The 26,158-nt window shown below is 43.2% G+C and overlaps 1 protein-coding gene across 37 annotated transcripts in view; it reads right to left on the bottom strand.

The window, feature by feature from the left end:
* Positions 1 to 26,158, bottom strand: part of TCF4 (transcription factor 4) — a 338,871-nt gene that overhangs the window by 45,944 nt on the left and 266,769 nt on the right. For all 37 annotated transcript variants that reach the window (XR_014556176.1, XR_014556177.1, XR_014556178.1 and 34 more), the window contains 4 exons: positions 13,149 to 13,254; positions 10,965 to 11,098; positions 6,704 to 6,836; positions 953 to 1,020 (listed from right to left, as the gene is read on the bottom strand). Coding sequence is in view for 33 of the 37 variants with exons in the window: in XM_083702697.1 (XP_083558823.1) it covers positions 953 to 1,020; positions 6,704 to 6,836; positions 10,965 to 11,098; positions 13,149 to 13,254 (441 nt within the window). In the remaining 4 variants the exon portion in view is untranslated. The remainder of the gene's footprint in view (positions 1 to 952; positions 1,021 to 6,703; positions 6,837 to 10,964; positions 11,099 to 13,148; positions 13,255 to 26,158) is intronic.

Below are 26,158 nucleotides of genomic sequence, written 5' to 3'. Positions count from 1 at the left end.
GAAGCCGATGGCGCAGGGCTTGACCACAAAATCGGCACAACAGCGGGCGGTGCCAATTCTGCAGGGAGGACCCAAGCTATCGGCCCCCTTGCCCATATGAGTGGGTCATGAAAAATGTGTGTCAATTGTGCAGGAGTTGCTCGCAGAAAAGCAGCTTGAGCACAGTTAGGGCAGCGTTTAAAGGCCCCTGAGGTTTGAAAGGAAAACACAAAACGGAAAGCCAAATCCCTTCCCAATGAATCCTTTCTCTGGCTCGCTGCTCAAATTACATTTGAAAGTCACAGCTGTACTCATTCTTGTGGAGAGGATTTGTGTTAAGGACAACTCTGGACACAGAGCGTCCAGGCTGCGAGATAAACACACGTATTGCAGCTCCAACTTCGAGGGTATGACTGCTCTACAAACTTAAAGGGGATTCACTGTCATGGCTTCCTCCCAAAGAACCCTGGGAATCAATTATGTGATGCAGAGCAGGAATGTTCATCACCCTGACAAGGAACTAAAATCCCAGAGTTTCTTGGATGAAAATACATAACTGGAACTGGGTGAAAACTGGTTTAAGTTTGTAGTGGAAGTGTGTCCTAGATTTTCACGCACGTGAATACACGAGAAGCCACCCTGCCTTTCAAACGTAAGATGAGAAGCAATACTCAGAAACATTATTGCTATTGAGTTTTTATGTCAAGTGAATGGAAGACTGCAAAGCAAGAGTTGGGCATCGACAACTCACCCCAAATTATCTACATTCTCCAGAAAGCTTCATTCTCATATATATATATATATATATATATATATATATATATATGCAACATCACTACAGTATTAAAAAAATTATTTTAGCTAGCAGTGATGAAATCTATCCCACATGGTACTCATGTTCCGAAATATTTGGTAACTGTTTCTGACTCAAGTCTATGCTATGCAAGTGATCCCAAAGTGAATATTTCCTTACAGATGCAAGTGCTTTCCCCAGTGCATCGCCTGTCTGTGAACTTCCTGCTGCTCCACTTCCTCTGTTTGCTGAAAAACAAAAGAATGAACATAAAAGAAAGGCAAGAAAATAATCCCATTTTCTATTCTTGGTGCAGGCATCCATAATTCAATTGCATTTTAATGCTAATTGCATTGTGTGAACCCTTTAACTAGCATTAATTTTTGTTTGCCGTGGTAAATCTCAAACATACCTCAAGCACTGAATCACCTTATGTGTGCTGCACACCAGAATTCCACACCCAAAGGATATACTTTCGTTTTCCCAGAGGACCCTACCTACCCCATCAATTCCATGGTTATCCCTGAGGAAGATGCTGGAGCAGGCCTTGAATGCATTCTCTTTTTCCCTCCCCTCTGTTCAAAGAACAACTGAAGAGGATGTTTTGCAAATAACTACAACTTCTCCTACATAGTCATTCACTTCTCCCTGCAATAAGGGGACACAGAGGTCTTACTTTACTGCCTTCACATTTCCTGCACTGCATGGGACAGCACAGTCTAAGTCTATTGACACAGAGTAGCCAACAGATGCCCTCCAGATATTGCTGATTCCACCTCTCATCTGCCCCAGTCAGTATGGCCAATGGTCAGGAATGATGGGATTTGTCATCCAGGAACATCTGGAGGGTACCACACTGGCTATCCCACATAATGGACTGAATTGCTGCCTTCACCCCATCTTTATTTATATCAGAGAGACAGGCAACCCTAGCTCTAGAGTCACTCAGAACACTTGAAACAACTGGGGAGGTGGGCTATTCCTGATTTCCTCCTCTGGGTTAAATTGGGCACAAAACTTGAAGCAAGCTAACAGTCTGTCATGAAAAAAATGTAAGCTCTTATTAAATAAAATAATTCATTTTAGCGAAAAAGCTAAATGTAGCATAAAACTTGGCGAACAAAAGGCTACTTCCACAGGTCCCCTTTCTTTACTTGAGTTGGATGGTATTATCAAGCGGGCTCTAAAAATTCAACAGTTCCTAGGATCCTATGCTCAATGTATGTCAAAGAGTTAAAACTGGAATTTTGGTTTCGTGGTCTCAAGGCCCCAGGGTCCTGGGCAACTCTAAATGACTCATGTGTCTTTAAGCAGACATCAAGTAGATAATAAGGTTAGGACAGCTCTCCTACCTCTTTTTAAACATAAAACCTCCCATTTATTGACCAGATGAGACTCCATGCCTTCAGGGCCATAGGGAAAAACATAAAAGACAACAAGAATGCAGAGCTAGGAAACCCACCTCCCCAATACGTACAAATAATCATCCAATTAAAATCACAGAATCATGGACCACTGGTGACAGGCAGGAACCAGGAGTAAACTTGATTAAGCATGCCATGATGGAAGATAGCTCACAAATGGCTCAAGCAAACACCCCCTCCCCTACCTAGATATTACATGGTCCTCCCTTGAATTTTCAGGTTTCTGACATTACATCCCCACCAACTCTTTCATTTGTGTGGCTATATAAAGCAAACCATGAAGACAGTATCCTACCTTACTGCACTCTACAAAGTAAATCTCCTTCTGCCTTCCAGATTTATGGGCAATTACAATGACACTGTGGGCAACTGATAAACACTGAGGCCTTATTATTTATTGCATAATCCTACATTTTATTTTAGAATATTTAGTACTGTAACAGTGCAATCCTAATCATGTACAGTGGTACCTTGGTTTACAAGCATAATCCGTTCCGGAGGTCCAGTTGTAAACCAAACAGGTTGTAACCCAAGGTGCACTTTCGCCAATGAGGCCTCCCCCCCCAAAAAAGGGTTGTAATCCAAAAAAAAAAAGGGATGTAATCCAAAAAAGGGGACACGCACTTCCGGGTTTCACATGGTTGTAATCCAAAATGGTTGTAATCCAAAACAGTTCTAAACCAAGGTACCACAGTATTCTCAAGTGCAAATCCTACTGAGATCAATGGTTCTTATGAAGTTTACAGCACAAATAACTTTATATTAAACTGTATGTTAAATAACTTTAAACCTATTTGGCTGTCTATGTATAGTTCAAGGTACCTTATCATAAAGTTTCTGGCTATGGTCTTGGAAGCAAAATAGCCAAGCCAGATGCTATTCTGAAAAGCTCCTCCCGCCCATCTTTCCATGCAAATGTAACCATAGTGGGAATGACTCCCTGCAATCTAGGTCCTGATTGGGAATTGGGATGCCTAGGAACGCAAATCTGCTGATGTGGAAATGTCAAGGATCAGGACCACACAGCAATGATATATTAAGAAGCTGAACGTATTTGGGAAGGGACTCAGCCATTCTCTGTGAGGATATAACTGTAAGGGATGGTATAGTGATTAATCCTGCACATTTCTGGCATAGTATCTAAAGGATTGTCCCTTTCCTGTCCCCCCAACCCCATATATGTTTGTTTATGAATCTGCCTGTTCTCTTATGGTCCTCTGGTGAGGCCTCTTGTGTGAAGGTTTGGTGGGAATGTGTTGTTAGAGCATTTTCTCTGTACCATCCATTCTGTTGCTTCCCTACTGCCAGTCTTCCATCACGGCCTGAGGATATGGCTTTTTAGTGAATTACTGAATAATCCGTCCCAGGCCTTTGGGAGGGGTTGAAGAGTGCAAAGAACAATTCAACTATGATCATTTATAATGTGCTTCAGAATCTTAACTGATTTTGTTTATTTCAATTATGATTCTCAACAGGTGCATTTGACCTTGTTTTTTATTGTACAGTGGTACCTTGGTTTAAGAACAGCCCTGTTTATGAACTATTCGGTTTATGAACTCCGGAAAACCAGAAGTAGTATCCTGGTTTGTGAACTTTACCTTGGTCTAAGAATGGAATCCGAACAGTGGAAGGGCACTGGTGGTGGGAGGCCTCTTTAGGGAAAGTGTGCCTCAGTTTAAGAATGGTTTCAGTTTAATAATGGACTTCTGGAACAGATTAAGTTTGTAAACTGAGGTACCACTGTACTATGTTTTAATGATATTGATAATAAGGTATTGCATTAGTAAGATATGAATAAAGAGGCTTGATTTTATTCAGTCCTAGCTCTTTTTAGATTTGCTAAGCTTTGAGTTTCATGGCAACCTTCCTATATTATAGATTTGTTCCCACCTGATAGCATTTAATGCCTTCTTAATGGTTGCTTTTATGGTTCACCTGAGCCACTTTGGGCACCTCCATTTTGAGGGAGAAGGCCTAACTAATTTTTGGAAGAGCTTTTTAGGATTTTTTAGGATGTAAGTATCTGGTATATGCCAGTATTATGTATAAGTAAGTACAGGGACCCGGGTGGCGCTGTGGGTAAAACCTCAGCGCCTAGGACTTGCCGACCGCATGGTCGGCGGTTTGAATCCCCATGGCGGGGTGCGCTCCCGTCGTTCGGTCCCAGCGCCTGCCAACCTAGCAGTTCAAAAGCACCTCCGGGTGCAAGTAGATAAATAGGGACCGCTTACCAGCGGGAAGTCAGATGCAGCTTGTCACGCTGGCCACGTAACCCGGAAGTGTTTGCGGACAGCGCTGGCTCCTGGCCTATAGAGTGAGATGAGCGCACAACCCTAGAGTCTGGCAAGACTGGCCCGTACTGTCAGGGGTACCTTTACCTTACTAAGTACAGTGGTACCTCGGTTTTCAAACATAATCCATTCTGGAAGACTATTCGGCTTCTGAAACATTTGAAAACCGAGGCGCAAAGGGATAATTTCAATTTCAGTGGAGAAAATCAAAAAATACGCAGTGGAAGGCATTTGACTTCTGAGACTCATTCGAAAACGAAAGCATTTACAGTGGTGCCCCGCAAGACGAATGCCTCGCAAGATGAAAAACCCGCTAGATGAAAGGGTTTACCGCTTTTCGATGCACTTCGCAAGATGAATTTCCCTATAGGCTTGCTTCGCAAGACGAAAACGTCTTGCGATTTTTTTCGCTCCCCCCTTTTTCTAAGCCGCTAAGCCTTTAATAGCCGCTAAGCTGCTAATAGCACTAATTCGCTAAGCCACTAATAGGGTTGCTTCGCAAGACGAAAAAAACCGCTAGACGAAGAGACTCGTGGAACGGATTATTTTCGTCTTGCAAGGCACCACTGTACTTCTGGGTTTTCGGCGTTCAAAAACCTAAATGTTCAGCTTCCGAGATGCTTGAAAACCGAGGTACCACTTTACTTGATATGTTCCTTGCTGAAATACCAGAAGCCCCATAAGTATTGACATTCCACCAGCTTTTGAAGGAACACTTGGTTTAGGCATTGAAACTGTTTCTTAACCATTTTAATTATGTTTTTCAACCAGTTTGTTTTATTAGATATTTTGATTGTGGGTGCCTTTAATGCATTGATGGAATTATTTTGTTGTGTACTTGAATTAGGAATGGATTTTATAATTGATCTTATACCTGTAAACAGCTTGGAAGCCATTCGGCATATAATGGGTAGACTATATAAATTTAATACTACTAATGCCAGGATTATGTAAAAACCAACCCAAACATCTCACTATGAAATCTCGTCTCAGATTGCAACCTTCTCAGGCATGTAAAATGTTGACAGAGTAAACAATGTTGATGCAACCTAAAAGTGACTCTGATTAAGAGTATAATAAGATCTCTGCTTGATCAGACCAAGGCCTATCCAGCCCAATATTCTGTTCCCATGGTTTAGTTGAGCCAAAGAATTATTTTTTTGATAAAGCAGTTACTGTGAGTTAACAAGCAAAACTCTTACAACCCGGCATCAACTTCCTGGATGGAACACAAATCTCTGAGTTGCACAAAAGTTATGGTTATAAGACTTAAGAAAGAGAACGGAAACTTGGGTCAATTTGATATTTTCACTCTTCCTAAGATAAGAAGTACTGACACAGCAGGATAAAAATTCATGTCCCTCCTGTGCCATATGACAGTTTATCACCCCACTGCACTGGAAGCTTAACACGCTTGTAAAAAAAATAAAAAAATCAAGTGCAGTATTATGTGACTGTTCTAATAATAAAATCACAGTAAAACCAAGGCCTCAAGGGAAAGCACACATAATGTTTCCACTAAAAAAGCCACATACTGCCATGCGTCATGTCATTCAAACATGTCATTTAAAGTGAGAGTAGAAAGCAGGATTAATACATGAATGAGGGAGATATTCTGGAGTAATCTTTAGCATATGCTGCATTAAATCTCTTCTGGTAAGTGGCTGACTGAATGCCACATAGCTTTGAACCTTTGAAAACACATGGGTAATGCTCTGCACAGACTTAAGCATCGTTTTCAGTTAATATCCTCACATGATCCACTCAGGAAACTGGAACTGTTGTGTTCACAGCTTTTTAGGACATCAGCTGTTGATACCCATGGTCTGTGAAAGTTTCTCTCGTCCAGAGAGAAAACTCATTGTGCATGTAATTTTTTAAGGCATATGCGTAACTTGAATAAAGCAAACACTTTTTTGGGAAGGAAGGGAAAATAATGGGGAAATAATAAGGCAAGTGGCTGTGCTTGTAGTATGTAGAGATGAAATTCTAGTTCCAAAGAACTTGACAAGAGGTTTGCCTTGTGCAGGCATCTGTGCAGCAAGGACTTTAACCACCCACACCGTTTTAGTCATAATATATTTGAAAAGCATAGAGAACCAATCCTTTCTGATGACACAACTGATGAAACATTGCCCCTTCCCTCTTGCAGAATCTTGTGGGAATCAAAGAGAAGCTTGACATTCCTCAAGCATGAAAACAGCTTGTCAACTCACCCATTATGCTATCTGTCCCATTTGCGGGTGGTGTGCAGGAAGAAGCACTGTAATGGGTTGTGCCACTGCGATGGAAAGTGGACATTGGAGGAAGACTGGAATTGATGTCTGCTGAGGAGTGTGATGGGTAGCTCTGTGGTAGAAAGCATAACGAGAGAACATTTCAGTCAGCAGAAGAGCACGTTAACAGCTGGACCTCTGCACTTGGATCACTTCAACTTTCTTTAAAACGTGTGGGACACAGCTTTCTGAGCAGATATATATTCATTAAGATATATGATATAATAATAACACACACATATCTCACAGCTGGGCATGCTGCAGATGAAAGGACATGGGGCTCTGCAGGCTGCCTGTGTGAGCCTAGTCTCCTTTAGACATGCCCCAACCTCCCTCTTCCTATGCGGTTCAATTAAATAATTATTACATATATCAGATTTTATTGGGGTTTCACCATTTCAGACTCACTTGCAATGGTAAGCACAAATGCACACACCTACTTCACCATGAAATTTCTGGCGATGAGCCTGGAAAGACTGCTGGTGGAAGACACTATGGAAAGAACCAAAAGTCCTACAGAGTACTAGTTCAGCCTTCTGTAGGGAGTTCACCAGAGAGCCATTCCTATGCCATTGTTTGATATAAAGTTCCCAGATCTGGTGCTCTCCATCAGTGTGGGACACCGGACATTAGAGGTCGCTAGGTGAATCCCACCATAGACCTCCTGTATGCAGAGGACTAGAACATATAAATATATGGGCTTTTGTAGCCTCACATCCCAGAGACTACTCTTATCCCATATACAACAGATGGGCAGCATAAACAATAGAAATGTTTGTCATGTTCCATTTTGAAGACATGAGATGTTTACAAATATTTATTTCTATTCCGCTCTATCCCAAGGTGGTTGCATGCTCAAAGCCGCAATATAAAAATAAACTCTAAGAGACATCAACAAAGATATACACCCATGACTTGCAACAAATTTAAATGATGTGTGATCCAGCTAAACTCAAACCTATTTGTCAAAGCACTTTCAAGTCCTGTTGAATTTGGTGGAAGAGAATTAACCATGCACCTAACTCTTGTGCAGTGCAGTGCAATTCAATCCAATCCATGTTTACTTGGGAGCAAGATCCACTATGCTCAGTAGAGTTTGTTGCCTCGTCAATGCTTCTGGGATTTCAGCCCCAGTGAACCAGTGGGATATAAAAGGGAGTTAAACTTCAGCTGCATCATGTCCACAATTTGCAAGGATGATTTAGCATTGTGTTAGGGCAGCCTTCCCCAACCTAGTGCCTTCCAGATGTTTTGGACTACATTTCCCAGTGCTAGCCTGGGGCTGATGGTAGTTGTAGTCCAAAATATCTGAAGGGCACCAGGTTGGCTCTCTAGCTGGGTTAGAGCTGCTACACTGGTTTCCTGGTAGGAGGGTTACATGGTGTTAATGCACCAGCTGAGCCACTCTGCATCTCCTGTTAGTGCACCTGCACCATGCCTACCTCCCTGCCACCTCCCCTCTCAGTAAGGAACAGAGACCCAGCTTCCAAGGACCTACTGCAATGGCTTCGCCCCACCTGTTTCTGCCGACCACAGTTGAGGAATGTCAAAAAGAAGTTGTGTGCAAAACGTAGGTTGATTCCTATAGAGTGTTTCTCTTCTTTCTTCTCTTGCGTAGCTTAACACACTGGTCTTCAACTGGTGGGTCGTGGCCTTGGCCTGATCCAAGGTGAGTTGCAACAGGCACACTACCACCATGCAAATACATGGTAAAGGATTTAGAAATGGGTCCCTCAATGCATGTTTACAGGTTAAAAGTGAGTCCTGGGTTCTCAAAACGTTGATACAGTGGTACCTCTGGATGCAAATGGGATCCATTCCGGAGCCCCGTTTGCATCCTGAAGCGAATGCAACCCGCATCTGCGCGGGCCACAATTCACCGCTTCCGCCTGTGACGTCATTTTGAACATCTGCGCATGTGGCAAAACCCAGAAGTAATGTGCTCCATTACTTCCAGGTCGCCGTGGAGCGCAACCCGAAAATGCTCAACCTGAATCTACTTCATCCCGAGGTATGACTGTACCTGGCTTAACAGATTTATTAAGTTGTTATGCTGGAAACTGGAAGATCTGCATGGATTTTCCAGGAAGATTCTGCCCCCTGGCTCCTTCTCCCACTCATGGATCTGCTCTGCTGTGACAGACCAGCTCCATCAGGCCTCTTCTCTCTCACTTGTCACCTGGGAGCAGCCATACCATCAGGCTGCCTCAGTGGGGGAGATGGGAAGCAGGGCTCATTCCATCAGCTCTGCCAAAAGACCAGCTGTATCAGGTACTTCCTACCCCTGAATTGTGCCAGCTGTTCAAGTACAGGTGCCTGAGTTTGATTTTTTCGTCTTCCCTCCCTGTCCCTTCTCCCTTGTGTGTTGTTGTTTTTAGATTGTAAGCCTGCAGGCAGGGACTGATTTGTTTTAATTGACTGCATGTAAGCCACTCTGGGAGCCTGTTGACTGAAGAGTGGGGCACAAATGCTCCAGATGAATGAATGATCTTTACTGTTAAAAGTAGTGTGCAAAAACACACACACCAGCTCAAACTGGCACCAGTTTCCAACAACACTCCTTCTCAGTATGCAATTATAAGCTCTTTTGCCTTGAAGTAAGTTAGATGGCTATGATAGCACAGAGAATGAAAGTTTATTTGTTCTGTTTATAAACAGCATCCCTCCATGCTATTTATTACTTTTTTATCTACAAACCCTACTAATAGCCCCCTTTCCCTTTCAGGACCTACCAGGGCACCAAACTTCTTATTTCTTTTTAAAAATCCCCACTGGAAATAAAAATAAAATTAGCAAAGGAATGCACAGAACAGGCCTTTCCATTGCGTGGGGATGTGCAGTAGTACATGGCGTGCTGGCGTCGTGTTCACCTGACCTCACAACAGCTGAGTCTCTGTTGCTTACCAGGAAGAAGATGGGGAGGGGTAGACGGCAGGGAAGCTGGCGTAGTGCAAATGCACCAGCAGAACCAATCTGGCACTCCTGCTGGCACTTTTGCAATGCGCCAACCCCCTCACCGCTAACTCCCTCACCGCCTTGCCCCTCTCCCTCCCAGGTGAGCATCACCGCCCTAACATGCTCTCTCCTACTGGGTATGTGAGCCAATTCTTTAAAAAGGTATCTTCTATATTTGTGTCACACAAATGTACCAGCGCTGAACTGAAACTCCCCCCCCCCCCCAGCTAATGAAAAGTTTTCTTCCTACAATGAAAGAGGCTGTTTCATTTGCAGGGTGCTTCAGAAATTCTTCAGAACTCCTGTGAGTGTGATTTGAGCTTACCTTATCGTTGTAGGGTGGCTGAGGCTGGGGTTTGTGTTTTTTCTTTCCGTTATACCTTTCTCCAGTGTTTTGCAGCCTCCCTAGCTGCCCACACTTCCTGATTTGAAAAAGCCCTGTGGGAGGAGTTACCTCTTGCTGTCTTCTCCTGGGCTTTAACTGAAGCATGGGAAGCTGACAAGACTGACTACTGAGGGCCTAAGATTAGTGCACTTATTGATTTAATTTTTTAGGGAAGCCCTTCCTTTTACCTTTACCAATTTTTTTTTTTAAAAAACCACGCTACTTTATAAGTAAAAAGAAAAGAAAAAAGGCTTAATTGTGTTAAAAATAAAGTTCTTCTCCCTTCTGCACTTACAGGGAAACACATTTCAGGGCATCATGGAGTTTTCAGGAAGTGTAGACAACTTGAAAGGCTACAGAATGATGACCACTTTCAGGAAGTGTAGACAACTTGAAAGGCTACAGAATGATGACCACTTGCATGATAGTTTGTAGAACAGGGAAAAAAGACATTCTCAAGCCCTCTCGCCCACCTCAGAAATAGCACGAGCACAACAAAAGCCCTACATGTCTTCCATGAAAATGTTACCAACATTTTCTTTCCTTTCTAATTTTCAAATGAATGTTGTTGTTTGTTTTTTTTTTTAAAAAAAGTAGTAGAAGATGCCATTTTCAGAACAGCACTCTCACACATGCACAAAGAATGATGCTCGTGCAAGAGGGCTTTCCTCTGTTCCTCTCTGAAATGGCCCTCAATATTGGCAAGCGGAAGGGAATTGGGAGACCAACGCCCCCCCCCCAAACAAACAAATCAGCATGTGGGGGGAGGAGAGGGGGGAGCGTTCCACCTGACAAAATGAAATGTTTGCGCAGATGGAACATACGTTATAGCGTGATGTTGAAATCCACTCATAGGCTTACCAAGCGGTCATGAGGATGAAGACTGCAATAGCTACTGGACTGTGGAATATGAGAAGAATTGCCCAGCATTCCGCCATAACCAGGCTGATTCATCCCACTGGAGGAGCTCCACGGATCACTGCTGTGATGACCGTCTGTAAGACAGAAAAGAAAAATAGGCTTCTCTGAAGGCTCGGTTACCTAACATTCTGGTGTTGTGTTTCCAGTAAATGTTAAAATTAGCATTCTAATAAGGTCTGGTGCACACCTAATGCTCTGCTACGTTGGGTAGCAGTTTACGTTAAAAGATAGCAATCGCAAATGGGAAGAGCTATGTATCACCCTTTTGCTTCCCAAGGGCTACACTAATTTTATATAAGTATGTGCTCATGATTAAAAAAAAAGTTTGCTCCAGAGAAAAGCAAATGACATCTCTTGAATCACCACCAATTAGTCACAGGTCTTATGTGCAAAGACTTTCCTATAGTTTGTTGTGCTATCTTTATCTAAATCCTAAATACCTACGACCTATATTGTTACACATTTTTGCTAGGGTAAAAGAGAGCTTAAAATAGGGTGTTATTAAAATTTCTATGTGACCCTTCCTCCCAAAGGAGTCACACAACACCATAAATACCATCCACACTATAATTAAAGCATCTAAAATTATATATCTAAACAATATAAAAACATGTAAAAAATGGAATTCCTCCATATTCAGGCACTATTCACATGGTGAACTGGAGCGTTTCCATGACATTTATTCAATAAAGTGAATATTGTACACGTTTCATTTTTTTAATTTATAAAAAAAGCCAGACAAAAGTTAACATACGAATGAGCAGAGGACATATTTTGGCCACCTTTACCAATCTTTGGATGGAAGTATAACAGAAGAGCCCTGGAGGCGGGGCCTTTTCTGTGGAGGCATCACACCTTTGGAATGCCCTCTCTGGGAAAATATTACAGGCTCTTTCTGCTTGTAGATGGGCCTGTGGAAAAAATGTACCCAGACAGGCATTTGATGGGCAATTCTAACTGCTTTTATGCGTCTGTAGGGAACAATCCTAAATCCCAATCCATGGTGCTAGAGATTAGGATTTAGAAGAGGTGGCCCTCTGCCAGGCTCTGCCAGCAGAAGTGCTACTGCAGGTGCCTCTGCTGTGCCCACTGAAGGTGGGAGCTGTCATGAAGTTGGAATCCTGCCACTGGTGGTCAGTGTAAGGCTCTGAAAGAGGAAGTATCATGGGGGGGGGGGTGCGGAGAGAAGCAGGGCTAGCGATGGATCTGCTGGAGCTGGCACATTAAAAATCCACCTCCACCTTCTGCCCTGATTGGCAGGTGCTAGTTCCAATTGTCACTGAGGCTGAGTTTGGACTGCTCCATCCATCTTTGGAAACTGCTGTCTCTTAACGCTTACGTTTCTAATGCGTGTGCATTCTTTTATTTGCGCATTTGGGCAATAATACCATTCTGGTTTTGCAGTTATTATAGATGTTAATCCCACTGCTGGGTGAGTAAGGATTTTCTTGCTTTATAACTGATTATTGTGGATAAACAGTTTTAGTGTGCAGTATTGTTTTAATGGATATGTTCACTACGTATATTTCGTTCTTGCATTTTACTTTGGTTATGGCAAGTGACAAACTAAACAACAATAATATTTTGCATTGTTTATATGGTTGTCTAGGTTATTGCATGCCAGTGTGAATAAAAAGGTAGGGCTGAAATGAATGAAAATGTATACATGCCTAGCATGTTGTTCTGTCGTCTCTCAAAGCAACAGGGGAGGCTGAATAACTTTGTAGAAACATAACAAAGGGAGCAAATAGGCAAGCTATTCAGCTTTATTAATTTCTAAAATGTGCATGAAGTTTAATGCTTTAATTTTAGGACATAAGCCTAACTGTTCAAGTTTGCCTTAGGGTACATGACATTTAAACCTCAAAACTGAGGAATATCAAAGGCATGAGTGACCTGCAGTATTCAAAAGGAGAACCAGGACTTTCAACAATATTTCAGGGCTAAGTCGTTTAGGATTTTAAACAGTAATGTGATCACCTTGAATTGGGCTTGGAAACGAATTGGCAACCAACACTGCTCATACAGTGGCCATATGAGTTCGGAAGGGAACCCCAGCTAGTAAGCTGACTGCTGTTTTTGACCCATTTCCTACTGGTTCTCAAAATGCATGCACCACCTTACCTTGCATGAAGAAGGAACTAGGAAAAGTGCTGGCTGCTGGTTTTGAGGATGGATAGCCTGGTGAATCCCGATTGTAGTCGGCAGTGCTTGCAGAAGGGGCATAAACCTAAGGTGGAAAAAGAGGAGAAAAGAATTGCCTTTAGTATTCCACCAAGAATGACTGCACTTGAAACAAGGGGGTTAAAAATGGGATTTTTATCCCTATTCTTTATTCAGCACAATCCACTTCATAACGTTAGACTCTGTGCTTCATTTAAAACTGAAATAGGAAAAAAAACACCATAGCTATTTGTAATAGAGAATGTTTTAGGCCTGGTTCACACTAAGGTGGCAAACTAGAGTTTGGGCTGTACAGGTGGGATCTCACATTGCTGAAAAATTAACATGCTGGAGAAAAGGTTAGGTGAGGTTACCCTTCTCCCCGGTATCTGGTTTGCTCTATGGAGATTTCATATAGTCAGGGGAGCATTCAATCGTGTGAGCAGTCAGAACAGTACAACCCAGGCATGGGTTGGATATGAAGATGCCTTGCATTACGCTAAAGGATTTCAACCTGTTCTAGGTGTGCCCTCAAATCTCTCTTGATTGCTTCTTCATCCCTGGAGATCTCTATGCTCTGCCCCATCCTATCCCGCTAAGCATGAATTATGCAGACGGGAACTCAGTTGGTTGGAGAGTGGTGCTGATAGTGCTAAGGTCGCAGGTTCGATCCCCGTACTGCACAACTGCATATTCCTGCATTGCAGGGGGTTGGACTAGATCAGGCACCCCCAACCTGTGGCCCTCCAGATGTTTTGGACTACAATTCCCATCATCCCTGACCACTGGTCCTGTTAGCTAGGGATCATGGGAGTTGTAGGCCAAAACATCTGGATGCCTGGACTAGATGTTCCTTGAGGTTCCTTCCAACTCTACAATTCCATGATTTTATGGGAGGAAGAAGCTCCATCTCATGAGCGGAGCTCTTAGCACTTGCGCTTCAACCAAATCACATATTTATCATCTGAGAGAGAATGCAGCCCCTGACTGGCACGGCTGACCTGCATAGGGCATTTGTTAAGGGCAGCTTCTTGACTTTCTTACAAAACTCAGAGGAAAAATATGAGTGGGAGTTGCGGGAGCCACAAAATAGAAACAGAAATCTGGTGTGTGTGTGTGTGTTTCGGCATATGCAGATGTGTAGGCAGGCTGTACTCCAGAGTGCGGGGTACACTCAGTGGCATCACTAAAGGGGTTTGAGTCTCTGAAGTGGGGTAAACATAGAAAAGAAACCCACTGCTGAAATGAGTGATATCTGCCACGTCTGCCTGGCTGCAAGCTCTCTGCCCAACATATGCACGGTGGAACTGTGATATCATGGAGTTTAACATAATTTTACAAAACCATTGAAAGTGCTATATTGTGTGGAAATATGCAGATTTCATACATGAGAAGAGGAACAATGGGAGAAGTTAGGAAATCAGCCCTTTGTTCCCATGACTGAAAAATGAAATTGAGAAAGCAGTACCAAGCATATCCTGGGATGCTAAACTCCTGTGATCTTTGGTCTTTGCTGAGAAACTTAAAAGAACCATTAAAAATTGGGATAGGCACAAGACCACCAAGACAGCATGCGTGCACTTTAGGGGAAAAACCCTGCTTTTTAGTACTTAGCGCATTTGGCCGCGCAATAAACTTAGCAAGTATGCCAAAAACCTAATTTACTTAACATTTGCTTACTAATACAACAAAGGTTTTTCTAGCCATCTCTTCACAAGGAATAAAAACAATCTTATTCTTGCTTTGATTTAAGCAGAAATCATTTTTTAAAATTTTATTAAATGCCCAGATTTTGTTGCCATTTTTTTTAATGCAGTTTAATGGACAGCATTTTTATTTTTGCATTTTATTCGACTTTAATATATGCAGATATCTGTATATTTAAAATATATATGTTCCTACTTTTTAAAGACCTCTCTACTCCAGATGGTCAGGAAGACCAAAACATCCCCATCATCTTGATGAAAATGGATACCTTCCTGCCTCCATTTTGAAGCAGGCAGCAGATCACAAAACTGGCAGGGAGCCTACTCTAACATTCACACGCCATGGCAAAAGGAACGAAATTTCACCAATACAATGCAACAGCAATCAGAAATGGTAGAGAAGGGGAGGGGGGAGGTATCTTACAAAACATGGCAATTTCCCTCCAAGAATGAATGCCTGAAGCTAGAAGTCAAATCCTGACAATAACAGTGAAGATTAATGAATCGTTATTTTGCCGAAATCTAGTAAATAAAGAGCTGCACCTCAGTGTAAACTCTCTTACAGGGAGATTTTCCCAGCATGCAAGGTAATTTTCATAGGATATCATATAGCACAAGGGACTGGCATTAGCTTGTTTGCTGTTGCCGTAGAAAAATGCCTTATAAAATTTCTTTTTTAAAAAGTAAAAATATATATGATATATTATACGAAATAACTCTTTCCTTCAGAAAGAGTAATCACATCAAGACCAGGGGTAGTTGGTGTCGGCTGACAGAAGTTGGTGATGTCATTTTTAATGTTTTATCCATTATGTTTTGTTAATTATTTATTAAGCAATTTTATTATGTACATGAGCCCAGAGGCCAATTCAGCTTTTTTTTTAGAACTAGAAATGCTACTATTATAATTACTATTTATGGATGCAATAGCATATGGTGAGTGGAGGACAGCCCTAGCACCAACGAAATTCCCTGAACCGAACCCAGATCCCCTAGATGCAGTTTAAAATCACACCAAACATTTTTATTTGGGATTAGCTGGACAGCCAAGGCTTGCTGCAAATACAAGTTTGATTTTTTTGGTTTTGTTTCCTCCAGTCAGATGGCGTTTGCAATCCTGCACACACTTACCTGGCAGTAAACCCTATTACACCTAGTGGCACCTTAGCCCTGGTTGCGTGTTCTAGTCCTTGTAAAATTAGGATTGCAAAAAAGGAGAGTGGGAATGGCTGTGCTAGCTCCACAGTTCCCATCACCCTCCAGATGTTTTGAGGCAAATAAATGCAGTGGCCTATTTGCAGCAGCATGGGCTTCCCTTGGGAGAAGGCTTGTCCTAATCTGTATTAGGAAGCTCGCATGAACAGAAAGATTGCTTGTTTCAGAAGTTATCTGGGGACAGGAAGGGCTAGCATACTCTCCTACTCTCCCTCATCGAGTGATGGATTAAAACACCTGAATAGAGTTGCACATTTGCATAGATATGCATCCAGCTAATCTACAGATGGGCCTAGGGAACCACAATGCTGAGCTAGGTCAACCAGATTCTCTAGATTTTCAAATTACGTCAATCAAAGATATGGAAGTGGCTCATTTGGAAAGGATACTCTCCCATCTGTTTTGCTGGAGGGGATGGTTGCTCTCTCTCTCGTTGGTGTACTTGCTTTATTATGTGATGGGGAATATGAAGCAGGAGAACAATTAAGTATTAGTCATGGTCTAGCATGCTAAACCATGGTTTAGTGCAGGCATAGGCAAACTCGGCCCTCCAGATCTTTTGGGACTACAAATCCCATCATCCCTGAACACTAGTCCTGTTAGCTAGGGATGATGGGAGTTGTAGTCCCAAAACATCTGGAGGGTCGAGTTTGCCTATGCCTGGTTTAGTGAAACATGCCTTAGCAGGAAGAAGGTTCCATGATCCTCAGTCTTGTGTGCATTCAACAGCTGTTACTTTCATTTTCCATGAACCTTGGTTTTCTGGATGAATGATCGTGGTTTATCACAAACTCTGGTTAGTTTAAACAAGCTGGCTTAAGCAACCCATGACACAGCAAAAGTTCCTTTAAGTTTTTAACTGTCTACCTACCCATAACAGAATTCTCAGTATTAAAGGGCCGCTCAATTCAAAATGCCTCAATAGATCAACACCCCCAAACCCAACACTATTTCATTTCAATGTTTCTCAAACTTCCAAATAGTTACAAAAACACAAATAACCCAAAAGCATAAATATTGGTCTGGTGAAACTATATGTACCAGGAAAGCTTGCTTCTATTTGTTCAATAAAAACATAAGGGACAGCAACGCCAATGAATCAGATTTCTTGGGAGTGATACATTAGGTAAAGTTTGAACCATATTCTTTAGAGATAATGCTACAGTAAATTTACATTTTGCTGGTTATAAATACCTAGTTTGTTTTAAATCTTTGTTGAAGAATGAGAAATCCCTCCCCCCCCACTGCCAAAAAACCCCACCCGCAACCAGCTGAAAAGCAGCATGATCATTTGGGTTGGCAAACTATGGTACATGTTTAAGTATAGGGAGAAATAGCATTTCTTGCATTTAAAAAACTGCATAAGCCTCTTAACTGTCATATCTGTTCCCATACTCCTTCGCTTTGTATCTTGTGCATCCCAAGATCCTAGGCTTATTTTCCTGGAAGCAAGTCCCAGTGAATTCAATGGGGTTTGTTCACCTGTAATGCCCCTAGGATTGTAGCCTGATGGGTTAAGTAAGTACTGTGAGAGAGACAGAGCTGCCACTGCTTCGTGGCTGTTTGCTCCCACCGCCTTGCAATGTCATGGTAAACAAAATGCATGAGGTTACATCATTGCACTGTGCATTGTTCTACCCCAGCAGCTGATATGATCCAGTAATCTGAGATGGTGGGGGGCGGGGGACATGAAAGATGACTTCTACACCCTCCTCAATCATTTCTACAACCCCAAGGCCTGCATTGGCCCAAGCATTGGAACAGACCTCTCAGCATCCATGACGGCAAGGCTACCTGTTCAGTGTCACTTCCAGTTTCTCTCCAAATCACAAGCTAACCTGTTAGCGTTGCGACAGGTACTCCCTCTATATTCTTTGTAGTGTATCCCTGTCCACTTCCAGCTTCTGTTTATGGTCTTCCTTCCTTTTTGTGCCTTCTCAAGCCCCAACCCTATTCTGCCTTTCCAGCAACAGGCAGGCAAGGCAGCATCTGAATAAGCAAGAAACTGTAGTTTCCTCCATATCCAGGAAGTGTAAAATTGACGAGTCCTTAGTGAGCAGAAGAATGGGTCCCAACTTGCACCACTGCAACCACCCAGGACACGCTTTTGTAGATAGCAGTCCAATTCAAACGGCTTGGGAGTACTTGGCACATGACTGCTGCAACATCAGCCCATTGCTTCTAATGGCTGCAGCTGCCATGGGTTTGCTCCAGCTCAGACTGGAGGCATGTACCTGACAACTGTTTACGATGCGGAGGATGCACACTCCTGCCACCTTTCCAGCATGGTGCACACAGTGGTGTACAAAACAACAAAGCCTAATAAAATGCTCAAAATTGAAACTGAACTTAAAACACCCCAGCAACTGCAATATCCAGCAACAAGGCAGAGGGAAAAGATCAGTTAGGGTCTTAGTAATCAGTTACAGATAGGTAGCCGTGTTGGTCTGCCATAGTCAAAACAAAAAAAATTCCTTCCAGTAGCACCTTAAAGACCAACTAAGTCAGTTCTTGCATGCACACAAAAGCTCATACCAAGAACTGACTTAGTTGGTCTTTAAGGTGCTACTGGAAGGAATTTTTTTTGTTTGGTCTTAGTAATGTCCACCTTCTCATGCTCTAAGACCAGGGTTTCCCAAACTTGGGTCTCCAGCTGTTTTTTGACTAAAAGTTCCATCATCCCTGACCACTAGTCTTGCTAGCTATGGGTGATGGGAACTGTAGTCCAAAAACAGCTGGAGACCTAAGTTTGGGAAACCCTGATCTAGATGCAGCTTCCCCATCGCTAGAGAACAAAGGCTACAAAACCAACACAGATTAAGCATGCTTAAACCCACTGATGTACTTCATTCTGTCCTGGACTGTGATGCCAGAAAACCAATTTTATGCTTTCTCCTGCCATTCATGTTTTTGCTTCATGGTTTGATCATTTTAGAACTGCTGATATTGAGCTGGTTCACATGTAATACTAAGCCAAAACATGGTTCAGTGAGAACACATCAGCATGAAGGTTCCCAAAGAGGAAATTGATGCCTCATTGCTGCTCCCTTGGACCTGCTGCTGCTGTGAGCTAATCCATGGTTTGACTCAGCATGTTGTCTGAGGCATCTGGTTTGTCTTGTACCAGACGAACCATAAGCCCATGTTGGAGCAACAAGCTAAGTCAAACCATGGCTTAGCTCACAGAAGCAGCAGGGCCAGGGGAGGAGCATAGCGGCTGCAATCTCCTCTTGTTCAGCCACAGCTTACATGTGAACCAGTGTTGCATGTGAACCAGTACAGTGGACGCTCGGGTTGTGAACATGATCCGTGCAGGAAGCACGTTTGAAACCTGCAGTGTTCACAATCCGCAGTGCGGCATGTGCGCGTGCACGGGTCGCGATTCGGCACTTCTGCGCAAGCACCGAAACCCGGAAGTAACCAGTTCCGGTACTTCTGGGTTTGGTGCGGTGCACAACCTGAAGTGTCTGTAACCCGAGGTGTGACTGTATATTGTATACAGCACTAGTTCCCAACTGGTGGTCCGCAGACCCCAGGGAGTCTCCATGACCCACTCAGGGTGTGTGTGGCATATAACCGTCAACTGTCTGGAACATCCCATTGGGGGGGGGCTGTGTTTTTCTGTGAGAGCACAGCGCCCCAAAGCCCATGAAATCACAGCTGGACGTGTGTCTTGTGTGAGGTCGCAGTGCCAAAAAATATGTGGTTTTGGGTGCCGTGCTCTTGCATGGGTCATGCAACTCACAGCCTGGTTTTGCGCTGGGACACATTGGGAGGGCATGGGGGCACCATTCACATAACAAAAACTACCACAAAGACATCAACATTTTCAAAAGTAGAGGGCCCAGGGCTTGGCTTTTGAAAAATGGGATCTACAGTGCTTAGCTAACTGGGAACACAGGTGTACAGCATTACAACTGTTTGCAAAGTTGGGAAATGACATGTAGGATTGGTTGTGTGAACAATGAATGAGTTAATTAAGCTGCTCACAAGACTCACACAGGTCGCCACCAGATTAAGTCGCAATGCAGATCAGCATGCTGCTGGTTTTACTTGTGTTGCACGAAAAGCACTCTTTGAGCCAAGGGCGGACAGTCTTTTTCCTTCTCCTTTTCTTTTGAGGTCAACATTCCCTTGGGGTTATGATGTAATGGGGCTGCATGCTGACTGGTGCTGGGGCTAAAATCAGCACTGGGTGCAGAGAGTCCAAAGTAGATGAGGCCAACCCTTTTGTTCCTATGTCGCTGCCTTATGTTTCCTCACTCCTGGCACCCCCCCCCCCCCAGGGCTGGCAGGGAAGGGGATAGATTACTTTTTTCACAGGTCTGACCTGATCACATGCCCAGGGCTTTTGGAATTAGTCTCATGTTTTCTAGCACTGCAAGTTGCCCATCCCTGCCTTAAACCATATTCAAACTTTTAATTTAAAATAAATACATTTTTTTAAAAAATGTTGTATTACTCACCCTAAGGACCCATCGCAACAATTTAAAATACATTTAAAGCAGTTTAAAACAAATTGCAATGACACAAATAGGCTGGGTTACAAAAAATGTGCATCTCAGGTGTCCCAGGCCAGGGTAAAGAGGTACATTTTCAGCATCTGATGCGAACTATATAGTGAAGTTGCACAGCTTAGGGGCTGCCACAGAGAATGCCCTCCTCCAGGCTGACTCCCCATGTGGAGGCTGGAACTACAAAGGACCACTCCCCCCCGCCCACCCCCTCTTAATAAACAAAGGGGGTCCTTTAAGTATTTCAGATATTTAGGACCTAGATCATTTAGGGCTTTAAACACCTTGAATCAGGCCCAGAGGCTAACTGGCAACCAATTGCTTCCAATGGGCAAAAAGCCCAAAGCCCTGAAAGATAATTTATTTGATTTGAACTATTTTGGGGATAGCTACAAGAGTATGCAGACACTGCTGGTTCTCTTTCCAATGGAGCCTCTGTATGGCTGAGCTGAGACATAATGATCGCAGTCCACTAAACCATGGCTTATGGGACAAAGGATGATTGTTGTAACGATGTGCTCGCTCCTCGTGTTTTCTTTCAGCCCTGAGATATCCCCGACTCCACTGAATGATCAGTGCGGGGGGGGGGGGGGGGAGAGAGCAGTGTTATATAGTCCTCGTCTTCAGACTTGTGTAAACCGTAGCGTAGTATAGCATACACTCCAGAATAATCTCCGCACAGATACCGAATGCGGCTTTGCTCCGATTTTTGTGGGTTCCGTCTTCATGGAAGGCCTCTGTTAATGAAACCTATCCAATTTAGCTTGCATCTAAAAGTCATATGAAGAGGAAAACGGGATTGAAATGCAAATTTGAGCAGATGTGCAGATCTGACCTGGGCAGTCTGGATTTCTGCCAATTCCCCCACTATGGTGATGTATGGACCAAGGGACTATTGTCTGAAGTTGGGCCTAGGCCAGAACATGGAGCAAATTTAAAGCTCAAGCAGATGATGGTGTTAGAAAGTCTGAATGAGAGGCATCTTTTAGGGACAGCTTGATTATGACAAAGTTATCACTGCCTCTCTCATCCCAGTTTTAATTTGCAGTTTCTCCTTCAAATATATATATATATATATATATATATATATATATATATATATATATATATATATAAATGTGGATTCACCAGGATTTCCTTGCACTTATTTGAAGTGGGGTGGTTTGGGCGTAATAGTAAAGTAAGCCATAGTTTAGCATTACGAGAACAAACCTAACCTCTCCCCAGGCTCCAAAAATCCTCCCTCTTTCTCCTACATTGTAATTGTGTATTTCACAAGCTTTCATTTCCTTTTAAAAAATAAATAAATAACCTCAGATTTTTATGTCATCCAAATCCAGATAAACTGTAATGTATGGTTAGTGGAAACAAGCTAACTTCAAAACATAAGTTTACATTGTTGCTCCATAACCCCCCCCCCCATAGTTAAGTTTAATCACTGTGATCTTTGGTTAACCTGCTAAACCAGGGGTCAGCAAACTTTTTCCGCAGGGGGCTGGTCCATTGTTCCTCAGACCTTGTGGGGGGGCTGGACTATATTTTGAAAAAACAGAAACAAAAAAAACCCCGACTCTCCCCTCCCTTCTCCACAGCACCGGACGAGTCTCGGTGGCTGCTTACCTGTGCCTTACGGGCGGCAGGAGCTGGTGGTGGAGGGATGATAAACAGCACAAAAGGGCTGGCTCTGGAGAGGCAGTGCTCTGCTTTAAATGGCGCTCAGCCAACCACAGCTCCTGTGCCTTGAGTGGCAGGGGCTGGCCGCAGCGGCGGGACAATGAGCAGAGCGAAAGGGCTGGCTCCGGAGAGGGGCTGCTTAAAATGGTGCTATGCCAACCGTGGCTCAACAAAGCCCAGCCCCTTCCTCCTCTAGGCAGGGCAGGGAGAAGCCAGGAGGAGGGAGGGAGGAGGCGCCACCGCGGTGTCTGTGTGTGTGTGGGGAATGGTGCAGCCCTAAAGATCAGAATCCCCACGCCAATCCACGTGGCGATCCCTGGACCATCCGCGGGCCGGATCCAGAAGGCAATTGGGCTGGATCCAGCCCCCAGGCCTTAGTTTGCCGACCCATGTGCTAAACAGTAGGGTTTGGCTAACATGCTAAACTGCAGTTAATCTGAAATCAAAGTATCTCTTTTTGTCCGATTGGCTGTGCTAGAGGAGGATGAAGCAAGAGCAGAGAAGAGGCTTGGGTCATTCTCATAATGCTAAACCATAGTTTAATATTAATGCCTGAACACACCCAATGTGAATTTTGCTCTACTCTTCATTCCCTTTGGTTAGTAAGCATTGTTCAGAACAATTCTTCGCACAAAATTACATCTGCATTCCCTTTCATTACCCAGCGTTTTCAAATAGATTGAGGATTCCTAAACAAAAGATTTCACATATTTACACTTTTGGTACATTCCAGCTCCAGCCTCTGTTCTTAAAGTTATTTTCTTGCCTGCCTACTTCCATATGCTAGTGCTCATTTGAAATTATGCCTCAAAGAAATAGCTGTGTAAATAGTAGTTAAACAAGAATATGCTTTTGAAATTTTTCAGATGAGCAAAATGCAAATCCCAATTCAGATATGAACTCAAAATATTCATTAATATGAGCAATCATACAGCACAATTAATGAATTCTTGATTACTGGTTAGTGGAAACATATTTGTCAGGTCACAGTAATTGCAAAATTAACAGCACGTTTTGAAATTCTCTCAAAGGAAAACACCATGAATGTCCAAACTGCAACCTGAAAACTGTACAAACTCGGAACACATACAGTACAGTGGTACCTCTGGTTGCGAACGGGATCCGTTCCAGAGCCCCATTCGCAACATGAGCAGAACGCAACCCGCGTCTGCGCGGGTCGCAATTCGCCTCTTCTGTGCATGTGCGTGACATCATTTTGAGCGTCTGCACATGTGTGAGCAGCGAAACCCGGAAGTAACCCTTTCCAGTACTTCCCGGTCGCCGTGGGACGCAACCTGAAAAAGATTTAACCTGAAGCAAACGTAACAAGAGGTATGACTGTATATAATTTTTAGTACTAATATGCACATATATTATGGGTGCCTCTCAAAACACACCCAGGAAGTGTATTTTATATCTTCTTTTTTGCCATTATCACTTACATAGGTATTTGTGAAATCAAAGCTAGTTTGCTAGGGAATTTAGTAGGCTCATGGGGGACAATGAGATATTGAATTAAACCGCAGAACACAGATTTGCAAGAAATGTGGTTTTGCAAATTTGTTATTCTACCCTCACATCAGATAAACTTGACAAAAGTAAGAAACCTTAGATAGAGATATGCTGCAGGCCTACAGTGGTCATTGGGCCATAAGAACTCAGGTCTTGATGCCTTGAGATGAGCTCTGCCTTGTCAATACTATGGGACAGCTGCCTCCTGCCTTGCAGAGGGTTGGTCTGGATGATCCTCAGGGTCCCTTCCAATTCTATGTCTGTGCAGAAATTAGGGCCACTGAATTCAAGGGGACACAATCTCAGGTTAAAGTATATAAGGACCAGCTTTAGTCATTTTAACTTTGGGTGGTGGGGGTTAAGGTATTTAACAGTGAGCTGAAATAATGACTATACTTTTCTCTCTTTTCTTTTTTGTTGAATCATCCTGAGAATACTTAAAAGAAAAGAAAAAAACCACCATGGAACAACTCCAGAAAAGATCTGAAAGTACAATATCAAATATACCCTAGCTAAGTCCTACAACGAAAAAGTCCCTTAACTGAGACATACAGTAGACTGTGTACATCATGTTACTTTTTCAACAGGGTGACATTTTAGAACACCACCATGCATAATGGGCCCCACTGCTGCTAATTTCGGGAGTAAAAAAAAAGGAAGGGTAGAAGTCAGTGCTATACTAAGATGAAGGTTCTTTCTGCACAATTTCAGCTTACTAGAAGGAGGAATCTCTCTCTCCCACCTGCCGCTGTGCTGTTCTGGGGGTTCACCTGCCCCCCAAACCAATTTCAGGGGGCACATGGGGATAGGGAGAACAGCATGAAGAGTGTTCTGAGTGCCAGATGGAGGGGGCTGAAGGACTGCAATTGGCCTACAGTATTCAAGAAAGTAAGGGGAAAGGATAAAGACCACCTCTCCCCATGTGACACTCTATATGCATAGATTCAAATTTAGAAATATTATCTCAACAGAGTGAGGAACAAGATTCTGATCAAGTGACCTATGCACCTGCCTGCTCAGTCTGAGGTCCAGAAAGGCAACTTCATGGTCCCTTCTTATGGCTCTCTCTTTATTCCAGGCAGGGGACTGGACAGCCCTTCAGGTAGAGGACTATCCTCTGTAAAGTAGGACACATGGCCATCCTAGGGAGATATCAACATGCTTATAGAAGATATACTTGAAATATTTTACTGAGAATATCTAGGGTGTATGTGGAATCCCAGTGTTCAAAGGGTAGAACTGTTGTGATCTGCATAGGTAATTAGCCCTCTCCTTTGACCGGTTTCCTTCTTCTATTCACCTTTACTGACCATCTCTTGACCAAGCTGGTCTGCTTGCCTTAAACCACTACAATGGGCCCAACACAGTTCCAAAGCAAACTCGAGTGGTTGCCATTCAACTGAACAATATTCTGCAAAACAGACCATTTGTAATAAATAAATAAAAAACGCCCAAACTTTGTTGAAACGTAATTTTATTTTATGTGTGCTAGAAAATGTAGAAGTTCTGCTCCAACCTTCCAAGCTATGTATTGCAGAAGGCTGTTCAAAAGATTCTTAAGATACAAACACATTTGGATTTCCCAGGATAAAGTCTAGACTTATTGTAATACAAAGCAGGAAATGCACCCACCCTTGGAAATGCATCATGCTATTTTACTATTTCTTGCAGAATTCTCCTCTGCATTCTAGACTAGAACCTAGTGGTTGGGCTATGGGATTACAAGATGTCAGGGACTGGCAGGACGCTGATAAGTGTGAACTGGAGGCCAGGGGGGGGGGCTGGAATCTGACTTAGGAGATGGGGGGCAGTGGTTTGTGGGGACGTGTATCAGCCAGGAGGCAAGAATCAGAGGCAGGGGAAGCTTTGGAGCTGGAGGGTGGAGCACAGTATGGGTCAGAGAAGAGCAGGAAGAGGCAGGTCAGGCAACTGAAGGGCCAGGTGCTTCCCCACCCTTTCCTGTACCACCATCTCCAAGATCCAGGAGGGAAATGAAAGGGGATAAGCAGAGGAAGTTTCTGTGCAGGTGCAGTCTCTGGCTATGAGCACACAGCCCACCAGGAGAAGGTACATAAACTGGTGGAGGGGAGTGGTCCCCTATTGCTGCAACTGCTGCAAGAGCACAGATCTGGGAATAGCTGCCTAGCTGTTAGATTGGTACTCGTAGATTATAAGTGACTGTAAGTGTTCTCTTTGACAATAACTACTTAATTATCTGCCACATGCATTGCTTTGGCCAAGAAGTGCCCTTGGCACACGAGCTTCAGACTTAAAACTGGCTATTGACTCTGTGCTGTTGTTAAACTGACCTGTGAGACTTTCCTGTGCTTTAACTCTGATGCCCTATTTT

Source organism: Podarcis gaigeae (assembly GCF_964106915.1).
Source record: "Podarcis gaigeae genome assembly, chromosome: 11".
NCBI classification, from domain to species: domain Eukaryota; kingdom Metazoa; phylum Chordata; class Lepidosauria; order Squamata; family Lacertidae; genus Podarcis; species Podarcis gaigeae.
This window is presented reverse-complemented; position numbering and strand designations above follow the sequence as displayed.